Source organism: Prionailurus viverrinus, chromosome C1 (genome assembly GCF_022837055.1).
Source record: "Prionailurus viverrinus isolate Anna chromosome C1, UM_Priviv_1.0, whole genome shotgun sequence".
NCBI classification, from domain to species: Eukaryota; Metazoa; Chordata; class Mammalia; order Carnivora; family Felidae; genus Prionailurus; species Prionailurus viverrinus.
Genome location: NC_062568.1, coordinates 159,067,669 through 159,084,743, shown reverse-complemented (window position 1 = coordinate 159,084,743; position 17,075 = coordinate 159,067,669). Strand labels below are relative to the sequence as shown.

The 17,075-nt window shown below is 35.1% G+C and overlaps 1 protein-coding gene across 10 annotated transcripts in view; it reads left to right on the top strand.

Annotated features, from left to right (window-relative positions):
- The window catches only part of MIER1 (MIER1 transcriptional regulator), a 60,819-nt gene extending 43,744 nt beyond the window's left edge, over window positions 1–17,075 (top strand). For all 10 annotated transcript variants that reach the window (XM_047868825.1, XM_047868835.1, XM_047868828.1 and 7 more), the window contains 6 exons: window positions 1,692–1,843; window positions 2,987–3,068; window positions 4,409–4,503; window positions 7,429–7,556; window positions 11,836–11,975; window positions 14,364–17,075. In XM_047868825.1, coding sequence (XP_047724781.1) covers window positions 1,692–1,843; window positions 2,987–3,068; window positions 4,409–4,503; window positions 7,429–7,556; window positions 11,836–11,975; window positions 14,364–14,692 — 926 coding nt within the window. In that variant the 3' untranslated portion in view covers window positions 14,693–17,075. The remainder of the gene's footprint in view (window positions 1–1,691; window positions 1,844–2,986; window positions 3,069–4,408; window positions 4,504–7,428; window positions 7,557–11,835; window positions 11,976–14,363) is intronic.

Genomic DNA, 17,075 nt, shown 5'->3' with positions numbered 1-17,075 from the left:
TTTTTTTTTTCAACGTTTATTTATTTTTGGGACAGAGAGAGACAGAGCATGAACGGGGGAGGGGCAGAGAGAGAGGGAGACACAGAATGGGAAACAGGCTCCAGGCTCTGAGCCATCAGCCCAGAGCCTGACGCGGGGCTCGAACTCACGGACTGCGAGATCGTGACCTGGCTGAAGTCGGACGCTTAACCGACTGCGCCACCCAGGCGCCCCTTTAATTCCTTTCTTTAAAAAAAAATTTTTTTTTATGTTTATTTTTGAGAGAGAGCGAGCAGGGGAAGGGCAGAGAGGGAGGGAGACACAGAATCTGAAGTAGGCTCCAGTCTCTGAGCTCTCAGCACAGGGCCCGACGTGGGGATCGAACTCACGAACCGTGAGATCATGACCTGAGCCAAAGTTGGGCGCTTAACCAACAGAGCCACCCAGACACCCTGCTGTTAATTCCTTTTTTTTTTTTTTTTTTTTTTTTTAAATAACACAAGGAACTTTGACACTGTCGGTTATCCTCTGTCTCTTAAATACAGAGTTTTTCTTTAGCTGGTTCCTTCCTACTGGCATTTAAATGATTGTCTCTTATGTTTAAAAACCAATAAAACCAAAAACTTTCTTCAGCTCTACCTCCCCTCTGGCTGTACCTGTCTCTCCTCTCTTAAAACCAAACTTTTTCAAGAGTCCCTACTTTATTTCTTTCCCTTCCGTTTACTCTTCAGTCCTTTCTAGTGGGGCCTCAGCTTCCATTTCTGCACAGAAATGGCTCTTAAAACATTCCCCTCCTTGTTAGTAAGCCCATTGTACCTTTTTCAGTTGTTACACTGTTCATTGAAAAGCATTTAACCAGTCTAGCACTCCTTGAAGCATTTTCTTCCCCTAGCAGTGATGGTGTCACATTTGTTACTTTTTCTCTTTTGATTCTTCCTTGTTTTTTTTTTGTCTGTGTTCCATCTTCCTGTCAGTTACATTTGCACAGGGCTCTCATCTTAGGTTTTTCCTCCTTTCCTTCCACTTTTTAAATTGTGATGAGATTTAGGCTTTAGTCTTACTATAATGGAAATTCTGATGAAAGTGAAATGCTTTTTTTAAAAACGGAAAGACTCTTGTTTTATGAAAATGATTTATGTTCATTATATTTTCAAACTTCATAGAAAAATAACATAAAAGAAAAAATTACCCCAAACCTTACCACCAGGAAATAAGCAGTGTTAACATTTGGTGAGCATTCTTTTAGACCTCTCATTTCAAAAATAATAGTTGTAGCTAACATCCATTGAACCTTAATAATGTGCCAGAATTGTTTTAGAGTTCTTTAAATCTTTACAACCCAATATGATAATGTGGATATCCCCATTTCACAGATGATGCAGAGAGAAGAGAAGTAACTTGCCCAAGGTCATATAGGTAGTAAATGGTGCTGATGCTATTCAAACCAAGAGAGCTTGGACTTGAGTAAACTCAAGCTAAGTCATCTTAGCTTGGCTCTGAAACAGTTATAAAATTGTTTAAATCACTTAGGCCATAAAATATGATCCAAGAACAAGAATGAAGTTAGGCAAGTCCTAGGACCATGCTGTACCTCTCAATTCTCAACATGTTGGCTTATAAGTGTGAATTATTTGTTTAATGTTAGTGTTTTAACACAAACTCTTAACAAGATTTGGCATTTTATTTTTAACTTCTATGTTTTACTAATTTAGTATATGAAAATGATGATCAGCTCCTGTGGGACCCTGAGTACTTACCAGAAGATAAAGTGATTGTATTTCTTAAGGATGCATCTAGAAGAACAGGTGATGAGAAAGGTGTAGAAGCAATTCCTGAAGGATCTCACATAAAAGACAATGAACAGGTACATGAGTAAGAAGTAACTTACATTATGGGATAAATGAGTCACAGGGATGAAAGGTACAGTATAGGGAATATAGTCAATAATACTATATGGGGACACTTGTGAGCATAGCACAATGTGTACAGTTGTCCAATCACTGTGTTGTACACCTGAAACTAATGTAACATCGTGTGTTCTTCAGTTTAAAAGGAGAAATAACTTACAACTTTCCCCAAGTAAATTAACCATTTACATCTATAGATGCAAATGCTGTCACACTCACTCTTAAGATATCCACCAAAATTCCTATAATGTCATCAATAGGGAATCGGCGATAGCTAAGGTTACTTCATTAGTGTAATTTCAGCTAAAATACAAATGATACCATTTTGCCTGTATATACTTTTTTTCAAAATTTTGGAGTTCCTTTGGATATTCCTAAGAGCTTGTGGATATCATCAACTTAGGAATACTATCTGGGATAATGTTTTAGGGATATGGTAGACAAGTTGCCTACAAGTGAACCTAATGACAGCAATTTTTTTTTTTTTTTACCTTTTTTAAATGAATGCTTTTCTTTTCTCATTTATTTTAAATTAGAATAGGAGCTGCAAAAAGCCAAAAAGAAAGGATTTGTGATTTTTATAAAATAGTTTATTTTCATTTTTAAATTTCTGAGTGATTATGGCTGCCAAGTTAGAGTATTTGCTTACCATTTTCAGTGTATTCAAAAGCGTTAATTAATCAGGATGGAATTTGTTTTTTTTTTCTTTTTTAATGTTTGTTTATTTTTGAGAGAGAGAGAGCGTGAGTGGGGTGGGAGGGAGAGAGAGAGAGAGAGAGAAGGAGAAACGCAAAGTCTGAAGCAGTCTCCAGACTCTGAGCTGTCAGCACAGAGCCCAGCATGGGGCTAGAACAAACTGTGTGAGATCGTGACCTGAGCCAAAGTCGGGTGCTCAACTGACTGAGCCACCCAGGTGCCCAGAATTTGTTTTTCTTCAGTGTTTTCTTTAGAATTCTGTGTTGTATTCACTGGAATTAGTTGTCCTCCAGAAATGATGAACACACACACTGGATTCAGGAAAAGCTTTTACTTTCGTAAGAAATTGTAGCCGTGAATTATTCATACTCTGGGTCACATATTGAAGCCTTTTATTTTTCTAGGCATTATATGAATTGGTTAAATGCAATTTTGACACAGAAGAAGCACTGAGAAGATTAAGATTTAATGTAAAAGCGGCTAGAGGTAAATAATACATTTTTATTTGTTTTCATGACTTAGCAGAAATTTAGAACTTAAGATCTTCAGTCTACATAGGTATATCCTAGGTTTAGTAATACTGATCTTTCTGAATTCAGTATTTGCTGAATAACAAATAACTTGTAACATATCACGTAACTTGTGTCTAACACAAGCATTATGGGAAATGGGATTAAGTCTGGTTCTTTATGGGAAAATAAGGCCATTAAAAAACACATAATGTCTTTTAATTTCAGGGCATTGTTAAAAATACTTTTTATGTATTGATTTTGAGAGAGAGAGAGAGAGAGAGCATGCATGCATGCATGCACGCATGCGGGAGGGGCAGAGAGAGAAGGAAGGAGAACATTCCAAGCAGGCTCTGCACTGCCAGCACAGAGCACAACACAGGGCTCAGTTACACAGACCTTGAGATCATGACCTTAGCTGAAGTCAAGAGTTGGATGCTTAACCAGCTGAGCCACCCAGGTGCCCTTGAAGCATTTTTAATAAATATTTTCTTTTTTGATCTTGTTTAATAGCCCTGTGAGCTATGGAATGTGACAGTTACTTTAATTTCAAACTGTTGAGACTAAGGTCTCTGAATTGAAGTACCTTTGCTGAGGCAAACATAATTTATAAATAATGAAGCCATAATTAAAATCAGTCCAGGTTTTGGGTTTTTTTTTTTTTTTTATTCTAACCGGCTCCCACTCTGCTTCACTAAGAACACTATATATTATCACATAACAAATGGAAGATATTCATTCATTCAACAAAAATTGGAAGGCAAGTTCTGAGGACATCATGAAGTCCCTGCTCTCATGGCGCTTTGAGCCTAGGTGGGAAGCTGAAAAACAGTTATGCGTTCTTCCAAGAATTAGAGGGTTCAATTCAAATTTATTGCAGTAGGACTTGACCTAATTTGGGGAATGGTGAAGCTTGTTAGGGAAAACTTCTAGAACAAAGTGGTATTTTTGCTGGGATGTAAGCAAATTAGGTGAGAAGGATGAGGCAGGAAATAAGTATAGACAAAGGGAAACAGCACCACAAAGTCTAAAGTTAGAAAGAACATAGTGAATTTAAGGAATTGAAAGGTAGTAGTATAGTTAGATCATCAAGGAGAAAGTGGCCCAAGTTGAAATTGGAGAATTAGGGACCAAATCATCCAAAATTTTATTAAATACAGAGTCTTTGTCACTTTATCTTCTGCAGTCATCGGTAATAGAGCTCAGGAGTAACATACTTCCTTATTGTTACTAGAAACTTACATTTTTATTTGTAACTGTTCATGTGCATTATTTGGGGGAATATTGCTTTAACAGTTTTCCTACTCTTTTTGTCAGAGGAATTATCTGTTTGGACAGAAGAAGAGTGTAGAAATTTTGAACAAGGGCTAAAGGCCTATGGAAAAGATTTTCATTTGATTCAGGCTAATAAAGTAAGTAATGATATATATGTTCTCTCTTTTATAAAAAGCTAGTTAACCCAGGTCATCTTATATCAATTATTTTCTAATGTTAAACATTCTTTGACGAATGTTTTACTCTGTTAGTTTTTGGGAATTATAAACATGCCTAGACTTTCACTAAGTGACTGTTGTCAGTGCATGATGTTAGATGACTTTAAGAATTGGACTGATTTACAAATATGTTAATCAACTTTTGTGTAGGATGTGTATATATAATGGAATTGTTTAAAACTATTTTCCATAAACTTGGGACAGATTGTTTTAAAGGAGGGTCTTTAAATTTTTAAACTTTAAAACATTTGTAACATGACATTATTTACAATTAAAATATTTTTTACATTTGTTTAAGTCCCAAGTGTCTAAAATCAGATACTTAATATTTAATTTGGTTTTAATTAAGATTTAATTTTCTAGAAGAGTATCTCAATAAATCAGCTTTATTATACATTATAATTTTATAATTGGACAATTGTATGTAACATGATCCATTTATCATTCCATATTGATAATATCAATAATACAGTGTCCGTGTATACCCAAAAGAACTGCATAATTACTTGTATTGTTTCTGTGGGAAATTAGCATGCACAAAATTAAAATCTCAATAGTTTAAGTGGAGGAAATTAAGGAATTTCTAGGTTTATACCTAGAAATTTTTTAGCACATTTTTTAGCAAATAGAAATGACAAGGACCTTTGCATTACATGTTTCCTTAAAGATATCATCTAAGTTTTGTGTGATGGCTTGTCTAGGATGGTGTTGAAAGTATCTGGGCTTACATGGGCTTAATTTAAGTCTGAGTTCTAAAAAGTCTGTCCCCACGTTCTTCTTATACCTCTTAATGTGATTGGGTAGTATCTACTTAATTTGTTTCACTACATATTTAATAGTATATGTTATGTTCTGTAAATAGTTGCTTATAAATCCTGTGAGTTTATTTTTCTTAATTTTGTTGTGCATTAACTAGTTTACTCTTGATTAACTTGTTGCATTTTGGTATTTGGCCTCAGACATAAAACTAATAAGAGATACTTTGAGTTGTAGCATTGGTGTCAAAAATGTATCATATTCCTTAATGTTTCCAGATGAACTGATTACCTCCAGCACAGGGCATATTCTATGAAAGGCATGTATTATGCTAATGAGTATATATGTATGTTTATGATTGTAAAAAAAAAATAGATTGTTTCGTGGTTGAAAGGGACATTTTGGATATGAGTTTTCCAGCATTCCTGCCTAGATTCAGATCAAACCATGCTGGATTACCTATGGGAGGGGACCCCTGGAATGGTAAGCTGGAATAATAACTAGCAGCAGCAACCCTCCAGAAATCCCTTTTTTAAGAAATAACCTATTAGGTGACTGGAAACTACTAGTCAAAAAAGCCTTTAATGTCATATGGAAAATAAGACCTTTATTTCTTTGTAAGTATTTGGGATGGTGATATTTCTGTGTTCCAGAGGTCAGCTGACCTATCTATACCTAATATACTCTAGTGAACAAAAAAAGAGGACAGTAATTCTTTAAGGAGAAGAATGGTCCAGTGAAAACATTAAGACTTTGTTTTTATTCCTGAAATTGAAGTTTGGATCTTAAACATAAGTTCTTTGTAGGCTTACTTTATTGAAGATTTTTCATAATATTGTTAACTTTGCATGCCCCAAAATACCTTTTCAATTTTTGCTCTCAGTAAAGTACAGTCGACTTGGCTGGTGTCTGTATAGAATTAAGATTCTAAAGGAGGCAAAAAAAAAAAAAAAAAAAAAGCTTGAGAAGATGATAAAAACAAAAACAAAAACCTTGATAGCTTTCAGTCTTAGAGCAGCATGGGCCAAACTTGTAAAGTGCAAGCATAGGGGAAGAAAGAAAAATATGTCAGGTAGTGAAATGAGGATGTCATCAAATTGACTTTAGGTGCAGTCAGTCCCACAGGATACTTACTTCAAGATTAGACATTTATGGGTTCAAGCTATGTGGTCTTGCATTCCAGCACTTATGCAGATACCTTTTTTCTTTATTTTAAACTCTCAGTACTTTATTACATACATCAACCCTACCAGCTTTGCAAGCTAAGTATTGCAAAGGGGGATGTTGTCCACATCATTTGCCAGTCTCATTGGTGTTGAACATTTATGTAAGGAGAGCCATTCAGTCGCATAGGTAGATATAGCACCAGTTACTGGAGTAACTTAGTAAACAAAGAATTAGCATTGGCATTATTATACCTTTCAACTCATTACGGAATATTCTCAGCCTTTCTAGAAAGTAAAATAACTGAGTCTGGATCACCAGTAAGACCTCTAAGAGAATCTTTTAAATGGGAATTTAAAAGTAGACTCCCTAGGTATTCTGTGAGTAAAAGTATACTGTTCATAACATTAATTTTAATTAAATGCCACTTTCAGATATTTTCAGTAGAGGAGTATTTATTTGTATAGTAAATTAAGATGCATTTATGTATTTATTTATTTAAATGTTTATTTTTGAGCAAGAGAGAATGAGGTGCAAAGTGCAAAGCAAGGGAGGAGCAAAGAGAGAGACACAGAATCCGAAGCAGGCCTCAGGCTCTGAGCTGTTAGCACAGAGCCTGAAGCGGGGTTTGAACTCACCAAAGTCGGACACTTAACCGACTGAGCCACCCAGGTGCCCCAGATTAAGATGGTTTTAAAAAGCATAATGCTAAATATCTGAAGATTTGTTGCCAGTGTATTATTTCTCTCCATGGGGATTCATAAAGAATAGTTTTAACAACGCTGCTGCAGTGTTGTATTTTATACGTACAGTATTATATATTACTTAAGGTACAGCTAAATTTTTCACACTTCAGATATTTTTCATGAAATAATTCCTTTAAGGAGGAGATGATTCTTAAAAACAAGTGTTTGTTTCTTATAGGTTCGAACAAGGTCAGTTGGTGAATGTGTAGCATTCTATTATATGTGGAAAAAATCTGAACGTTATGATTTCTTTGCTCAGCAAACGCGATTTGGAAAAAAGAAATATAATCTTCATCCTGGTGTAACGTGAGTTTACTTTTTTCTGTCGAGTCATATATTTTTTGCTTTTGGATTTTTCTTGAGAAAATTGTGATTTTTAGAATCTTCCTTTTTCACTAGGATAGGAGTTTACATTAGTTTAAAGTTATCCATTTACAGATATATCTTCATAGGCCATTTAGACTTCAGTGTCTTATGAAACATAAACTACAATTCATAATATTTGAGACAATAAATACATCAAAGCAAATGTTAGAGTATGTTTTCAGGAGAGAAAACGGATCAGAATAGCTGTTAAAGCATGTTTTAGTTAACTTCTGTTCCATTCAGTATAAGCACATAGTTTTTATCTAATACTGTGAGCACAGTGAGAACAGAAAAGAGACTCTTCAAAAACTGTGGAGCTGAATGCCTCATAGAAGCTCATTAAAGAATGGAAATTAGTATTTTTCCTTGTCTAATCTATTTTTGATCCCAGAAACCAAAATAAGGTTTGGGTATAGATGATATAAAAGGGAAAAGACAGAGAAAATAAATCAGGTCAAATTTCATTTTTTAAATGATTTCATTTTGAAATTTCATTTTCATTTTTGTTACAAAGTGTTCTAAAGAGGAAAGAACATGCGCATGATGACTTCCCTTTTCCCCGATTTCCTGAAACCTTTCCTCTAACAGAAATAGTATATAATAGTCATCCAACTTTAGCTTACTCCCAGTGATACAGGGAGTATGGGTTGTTATTGAATGTAGTCTTTAGGCAAAGTGCGTCCGTCATATGTCTGTATCAGTCGCTGTGCACCAAAATCTGAGCCTTATTTAGTCTAGCTTTGGAAAAAACTGTCCTGCTGCCTCTAGGAATTTAAGTACATAGAGTATTGAATGAACCCTTCATCTCACGTGAGTTGTTCTAAAATGCTGATGAATTGGTCAGGTGGATTTAACTTCACCATTCTATCCTTCGTTATTTCCTGCTGTTCACAAAATACAAATAATCCTCAGTTGTGATTTTATTTGGTCAGTGTGCACCAGTAAAGTTCTTAGGGCTGGCCAAATAACTGCCTTTGAAAGATGTGCTTATATGCATATTTGATTGTGCTTTATTTAAACTCTAGGCTGGACTGCTTCTGGTCATGTTCATTTACAGGTGTTTCTGCTGGTCACTTCCCTGGAGGATCACACACTCTAAAAATCCAAAGCAAAATTATCTAAAAGGGAATAATGGGTATGGTTGCCCCTGGACATCATGGGACATTGGACTCTGCCTCATCCCCCATTATTCAAAGCTCACGATGCCTAGAATGGAATTCCATAAAGAGTATTCCAAATTTAATTGCTTAATGTTATAAATTTATAGTTAATTTTTTTTCTTGATGATTTATTGGTAGTATTGAGGTATAATGACATAGAATGAGATATAGCTATGTAGGCCTCAGAGTATATCTTAAAGTAGTCACAATTTTCAAGCTATTCTGTAGGGAAAAGCCATAGTAACATCTTTCATTTTTTTCACCCATTTCAGAAATATTGTTCACACACGAACTACAGGCAATCTGTCGTCATCAGCAGTAAGAACATAAGAATTGCCTTGCTGGGTCAGACCCATGGTTCATCCCGTTTTCTCTTTCAGAAAGCATCACCAAGGGAAGTGTTGTGGGCTGGCTTAGTTGGTCCTGTGTGCTGTCAAGCTCAACAGGTTAGGTAGGGATGTGCCGCCAAACATTGTAGTTTCTTATTAACAATCTGGCCATAGCTTCTGGAAACTTTTTGAAGATACTTCTGTCTACAACCTTGATTCCTCTTAGGGTTAAGTATCTGTAGGTGGAGTAGCCACAGTTAAAAGTAGTCCCATACCACATCTTGTCTCATGCTTGAAGATTTTACAGTGCCCCCTGGTGTAATGGTATGAAGTGAACAAACGTGGTTTTCCCTGTAGGCGAAAATACTATGGTTTTGTAGGCTTTAGTTATGTCCCTTCTGTGTGTTCCATAGTTTTTGGTTTTGTTTTTTCTTTAACTGAACAAACTGTAATTTTTTACTCCTACTTACCCCTTTTAGCTATGTTACATCTTCTATGAGAAGCTGTGACCAGACCGTACCTTATTTCCCAAAGGGCAGAAATTGTGGTTTTCTGTAAACATGGAGATTCTTTTCTAGTTTGCTTCCAGGACCTTCTTCTGTTAGTAGTTGCACTTTGAGTGCACAAAACGTTATTAGAAATGTGAGTTTTTTCATCTTTTTAGTCAAAATCCATAGAGCACGTTATCCTGAAAGTCATTTGTTCATTTTTCTGTGACATTTTTACCTTCCAATTTGTTCACCAAAATGAAGTGCATTTGCCACTTTCATGCCTTATAAACCACCTCTGCAAGGTTCTACTGCAGATTCTCTCTACTCACTACCTGGAAGATTTGGTAGCCATATGCAAATTAGAGATTTTATTGCAACAGGCTTGCAAATAATTTTTTTTTTTTTTTTAAGTAAAAACTTAACCCAGCATAACTCTGATTATCTGAATGCTACTCCAGCCTCCTGGATGGCCCACCTGACTTCTTCCTTAAGCACTATGGATGCCATTAATCTTTAAGAAATAATAGTAATTCTTCTATAATACCATTGTGGTATCCAGTCAACTCTGGCTTCCTTTGCTTGGCTTTTAACATCCTCCATTATCCATTTCCACCATACCAAATTTATTTCCAACAAGTCCTCATCATGTATCATCTGTTCTTATTTAGTCATAGCTTCTGTAATCCCTTTGGCATTCATACTCATTTCTGTTTCTGTGTACTTCCAGTTCGTTACATAATTGTTCTGGAATTATGATGAATGGCATTAAGCTAAAGGGGACTTAAAGACCATCAAATTTATTTCCCTCCATTTATAGAGGAGGAAAATAAGGCCTAGAATGTTAAGTTGATTAGCTTATGGTTACATACATTTCTTTGATATGTGTTGGAAACTTCACATCCCTATATTTATTATATCCCCATAACCTAGGGAACAGTCTGATCATGTAGTTTGATGTTATAACTACAGTTAATAGTCTTTGGTGGACTGTTAACACAGACTTTCAGTAAAAGCCTAAGCCTTTTCCACTGTTGCCTTCTCACCCACATGCTTACTTGCTCAGAAATTCTAAAGATTTGTCTTAATATTCCTATTATAATTATTGTGAGGAATTTTTTAAATAATGACTTTTAAGTTTTTTTTTGGGCTTCTACTCTGTGCTATGCACAACTTAGGCCAGGTGGTACAGTGATGACAAAAAGACTAAAATTCCTGCCTTTAGGGAATTAGTTAAGTGCAGGTATCAGCACACTTTCTCTGTAAAGAGCTACAGAGTAAGTACTTTAGGCTTTGCAGGCCTTAAATTCTCTGGCAACTACCCAGCTCTGCTCTTGTACAAAAGCAATCTTAGATACTATGTAAATGAGTGGGTGTGGCTGTGTTCCATCAAATATTATTCACAAAACCTGTGGCCTGCCCATGGGCCACAGTTTGCAGACCTTTATTCTGGTGACTTAATAGCACTTCATAGTTTACAAAACACTTTCCTACACATACCTTTTGCAACAGCCCTGTGTGGTAGACACATACATGATTTTATATAGGTAAAGACACTAAACTTTCAGAGATGAGTGTTTAGCTCAGATCTTGTAACCCCAACCCAAAGTCACTTAGTACAGACAGCTCTTCTCCCATCCCATGTAGTTCAGGAACGACCTAGGGAAGAAGTGAGCACACCTCTCATGATATATTGGTAGACAAAGGCAGCACATAAGCCGAGGAATTTAGGGAGCTTTTTGTAGCTCAGATTTAGCAGGAAGATAATATATGAAATATCCAGGAAAGTTCAGGGAAATGATTCATTGGTAGGCCCTAATTTGGCTTTGAGGTATTGCTGTAGCCATCACAGAGTCTTGAGGAGCTTTAAAATTGCAATCTGTGTTTGTTCAGAAATTATTTTGTACTCCCTCTGATTGGCATCATCCCTGTCTCTTCACTTACAGATCCTCTGATTTTAGTTGGGCCACTCTGAGCACTTGCCTGTAGTTTTAAAATTTCCTATAGGTCTCTAAAATTTGCTAGTTTAAAAGCCTTTATGCATTTTCCCAACAAACATAACCAGAGGAGCTTTCCATTTAAATGTTCAGATCCTGGTGGGATAGATGAGGCAATGGAATGAATGTAAGTGAAAATTAGGACATATTTGCTAATAAAGCCTTCTAAATTTAACCTCAGTTTTAGTTTTCAGCTTTTTTAAATATAAGAAGGTGATTGTTTCATTATTTCACTTTATTTTAAGGGATTACATGGATCGTCTTCTAGATGAAAGTGAAAGTGCTGCTTCTAGTCGAGCACCATCCCCTCCCCCAACTGCCTCAAACAGTAGTAACAGCCAGTCTGAGAAAGAAGATGGCACTATAAGCAATAGTAATCAGAATGGTAAGCAACCAAAGAAACTCTTCTGTTTGTTCCTAATGAAGGGCACTTGTCTTTAGTAGCATGGGCAGTTCAGTTTTGGTTTGGATTAAACTTCCAAAGCAGAAGTTAAAAATAATAATTGTCAGTACCCATGGCACATACATAATATGAACATACATACATAAGCTTAATAAGAATATACTATCAATAGTGACCATTTCTTCTAAGAAATTTATTCTTGAGTAGCATGTATTTTCTTAGTCGGGATGCTTGGATAGAAACACTCTTGTTAACTCTTAGACCACAACTCCAGCACCATTTCACATCAGAAGTACATAGATATTTATGAAATACTTTGAGAGCCGTAACACTTTATCAGAAAAGTGCTTAAAGCATTTGGTGAAAAGTAGTAGATAACAAGGGCTTGAATAGTTTTTTCTTTGCTAGTGTAATATCCTTGAAGGATGAGAAAAGATAAAGCAGGTGTCAGGCTCTGCATTAATACTCTACAGAAACGTAGAGTACTCTACAGAAACCTAGATAAATACTGGATATTTATATTATTTTTTTTATATTTATATTTATATTATCCTATATTTATCTCTGTGAGAAAGAAGTAAATGGCATTCCATTTTGTTTAAGGTTCAGGTAACGTTCTTGTTTAAAATGTATAATGGACCAAAGATCACTGTGTTAGTAAGACCTAGTCAGAAAATTATTTTGACTTCTACTTTAATTAAAATGGTCTTCCTAAGTAAGACAAGCCTTCCACTCCTCTTAAGGAGGAAACGGGTGAATTAGAGACAAGCTCTGCACACCTGTATTCTGATGTAACAGTCTTAGGGGAGGGCCAGGGAGAGTTGACCTCACGACAGAAACTAGAAGAGGAACACTGTGAGAGACTGTCCCTTATTCTGACCTTTGGTCTCACACTGGCACCGCTGGAGCAAATATATTTTGTTCATTTAATGACCCCTCTCTGTTCCCTCACTGCTTCCCCCTAAGAACAAGTCATACAAACAGAAAAGAGGGCCCAGCAGTCATTTCCTGGTCTAAAAAGGTTCGATGACGTCTAATGCTATCCTGAGGTAGAGTAAAAAGCTAAAACTCTGATCTTAGGACTGGGGGATAGAAGCTCAGGGATGCAAATAGTTGATACTACTTTGGTCTTTCCCTGTTTGCTCATAACACCAAATAAATTTTCCTTTTTTTTCCCCCCTTTTTTAACCATTTGATGAAAACATGCAGTTTGACCTAAGAAGGTGTATATAAATTAAGTAATTCAGTAGCCCAGAAGCCATTTACCTAGGTACCCACAATCAAGATTCCTAGGTTTTCAAGGAAAGGATGGATTTCGCCAATTCAGTTTTCTTTCTTTTGTAAGGGGCTTAGTGTCTTGAAATCTCATTTTTTACCTACTCACAGTGGTCACTTAGCTCTTTGTGCTTTATTGTAACAGAATGGTTCCTTCTGCATCATGGTGCATAACATCCCCGTATGCATGTATGGGTTGAGTGCACTTTTGAGTTGGGGAAATAGAATATTTTCTTGGACCAAATATAATATTTGAAGCTCATCCTTTATACTGAATATTTTTCAGATAATTAAAAGTTAATTCTCTCCTGTGGCGCATTCTGTATTTTACATTAAACGTCTGTCTCCACAATGTCTACTCCATTTTGCAGTCAACTGTAACATGCCCTTTTCACTGTTAATTTTATCAGAATAATTATTCTTCTCTTACCTACTATGGAGACATTTGTGTTTGCTTTCATCATTTTCAAATGTATGTTTGGACAGTGCCAGCATTACTTTTTTAACATAGTGGCAGATTATTTAAATATATTTAGATAAACTTGTAATCTTTACCTTTAAAACATAGTACCCATGGGTTTATTTACATTAAGAATGAAAAAGTCTTGTCATTTTATACAGCAGTAGAAAACTCGAGCTTCTAAGGAATGTAAAATTTTTTTTACATAGTATTATAAAGTTATAACCATTTTGCTAAGTCTAATAATTTGTGCATATCTTTGCTTTAATTTATCTTATTAGACTGCTGGACCCATTGCTTATTTGTGGTCACATTATACCAACATGCTTCTAATATATGCCAGATTCTATTTCTTCTTTATGTTTATAACTTAATCTTCACAACAACCCTGTAAGGTAAATCTCTTACTACCCTCATTGTACATGTGATGAAACTGAGGTACACAGAACGTAAATAACTTTTGCCAAAGTTACGCAGTTACTAAGTAAATAGAGCCAGCATTCAGACTGTACATATACATAGATTTGGTATCTCTCATCCTTGATGAAAAGCTATTCCATAATAGCTGTTTCTGAATAGTTTACAAATTTAGCTTTTTAATACTAGTGGTTTCACTTATGTTTCTTCCAACGTAGGGGTGTCATCTAATGGACCAGGTGAAATGTTGAACAAAGAAGAAATAAAAGCTGAAGGGTTACATGTGAATGGACCAACAGGTGGAAATAAGAAACCACTTCATGCAGACGTGGATACTAATGGTTATGAAACAGATAACCTTACCACTGACCCAAAACTTGCCCATATGACTGCAAGAAATGAAAATGATTTTGATGAAAAAAGTGAGAGACCTGCCAAAAGGCGAAGGGTAAATAGCAGTGGAAAAGAAAGTCCAGGTTCTTCTGAATTTTTCCAGGAAGCAGTGTCACATGGAAAATTTGAAGAACTTGAAAACACCGATGACTAAATTTTAGACTTATTTTACTTTCTTTGGAGTAAAATCTGGTGTGACTAAAATTTTCAGGGTTGATGGGTTACCTTAAAAAGTTGATTTCCTTGAAGCAGTTGGTTAAATTTGAAATGAGTCCTGATTTTAGTAAGATTTCATAATTCTGCCCTTTGTAGACTTTTTACTTTAAAAGTGTAAAGACCCTGTTAAGGCTATAACAAATAGTTTAGTAAATTTGAATGAACTATGGAAATATCTGTACCTTCTCATTTGATGTGTTAATCTTAAAAGCTCACTACCGGTACTTTTTGCTTAGTTTGATGGCAGAGAAGAAAAAACCAAGTTCTGATTTCTGTTGAACACCAGTTTTTCTGAGTTTCTTGAAATGTCTTCTTTTTTTAAGACATTTTCTCTCCATACAAATTGAGTGTCATTATTAAGGAAACCCTTATGAATCCTGAAAGTTATGCTAGCATGATTTTTTATATATAGAAGTTTAAAAATAAACCAAGTCAGGTTTGTATATGTAAAATTGTTGACATCAATGATGTCTTTCCATATTCTTATCTGGGCTTAAGAAATACATTCTGTATTTTTCCAGATTCTTTGTAGCCTTTGAAAGATTTTTACAGTACATATGTCTTGACTGAGCTGTCCTTTCTTAATACAAAAGCTTGTATAATTTTCTTAACTTGTACAGTTGGTAAACTTTTATGAGAGGAATTGATATTCTGAGTCTGTCAGCTTTCATTTTATTTTGCTAAGGTTTTTCTAATGAATTTTTAAGTGTTTGTGTAGTAACTAAGTCATGTTTCTTATACAGGTGGTAAAAGCATTCATAAAGGATTGTGAAAATTTGTTTTTTCAAATTTCTACTTAAGGACAAATAGTTTGAGAATTCTGAAATTAAGCATGATACCTAGATCGCATAGTTTGTTTTGCGTTTGCTATAATTTTCAAAATTATTTTTGAAGCAAGACAAAAGTTTAATGTTAGCTTAAGTGCTTAAATGTATCATGCTGACCAGAATCCTGTTCGATTATTTTTATATGCATTATAAAATTTCCCATTTTTGCATTAACTAAACAGGGGAAAAGGTCAAGCAATATTTAGATATTGGCACACACAAGGAGTTGGCAGATAACAATATTGATTTTATGTGGAAAAAGTGATGAAGTTGAGTGTATTTCCAAAATGAAAATAAGATGAATAACCATTGCTCTGTGTGATTACAAATAGGATCATCTATTTGCATAGCCTTTCAAGAGTGCCATTTTATTTTTAGTGCAAAATTCTTGTTAAAAATGTAGTTTTATACAGCTGATAGACCAACCTATATCCAAACTTTTATAAAAGATTATTAACTATTCTTGTTTTTTTCACACAGGCATACCCCAAATGCTTCTACCAATTCATTTTCAGCCATCAGTTCAAGAGCCAATGCCTTTTTAAAATAAATCTTCTGTGGTCTTGTTTTTTAATGGCTCAACTGTTTAATACAATTGAGTAAAGGTTTGCACTGAGAAATTATGGTTTAGGCCTTACCCCCATGAAGTATTACTATTAACATATGTTCAGAACTGCTTCCTTCCACCAATGTGAACAACTCTTTTCCCCAAACAGTGTTAAAAAGCCACTTGACAACACTTGACTTCATATAATGTACGTTCACTGTTACTACATACATATCCAAGTAAATCAGAGTTTTGGGTGGAACTGTTGAGAAGCCTGAACTTTTTGTTTTTGTTTTGTTTTACCCTACAACATTTAATTTATCCAGAATGGCAGCTTTAGCAGATGGTCACAATCCATTTTCTAAATCAGTTTTTATTACACAAATCCAAAGTATCCTAGCTCCTAGCTCTTTGTCAAAGATGGTCTATAGACGTGTTTCAAATGAATAGTGACGCTGTACTTTTTAAGTTGTTGCAATATTAGAGACGCTGTTTTCACCTTTTTTTAAAGATGCATTTTGTTTGCAGGTTTGTGAAGTTCTTGGAAACTAATTACAGGAACATTTTTATTAAATTCTCAGGCATGTTTGCAAATATGGCACATGTATACATGTTAGGAAATTTTACTTTTCTTAATCTTACCTTTTTAAAGTATACCTAATAAAAAGACATTCCACTACTATAATACATAATGCTCAGCCTTTCATGAAGAAATATGAATTGTATTTTGTGTTTATACAGGTATTTCACAGGACTTTGTTCTTCATAATGCAGCCACTATAACTTGATAAGTCATTGCACTACTTTAAAATTTTTAGTAATATCATGAATTTAATTTGCTTTAAGATTTAGTACATTTCATAACTCTTGAACTCTTAAACTGCATTGGGAAAAGAAGACTTTGTTAATAGTTTTCCCCCACCCCATACCCACCCTCAGCAAAGCAC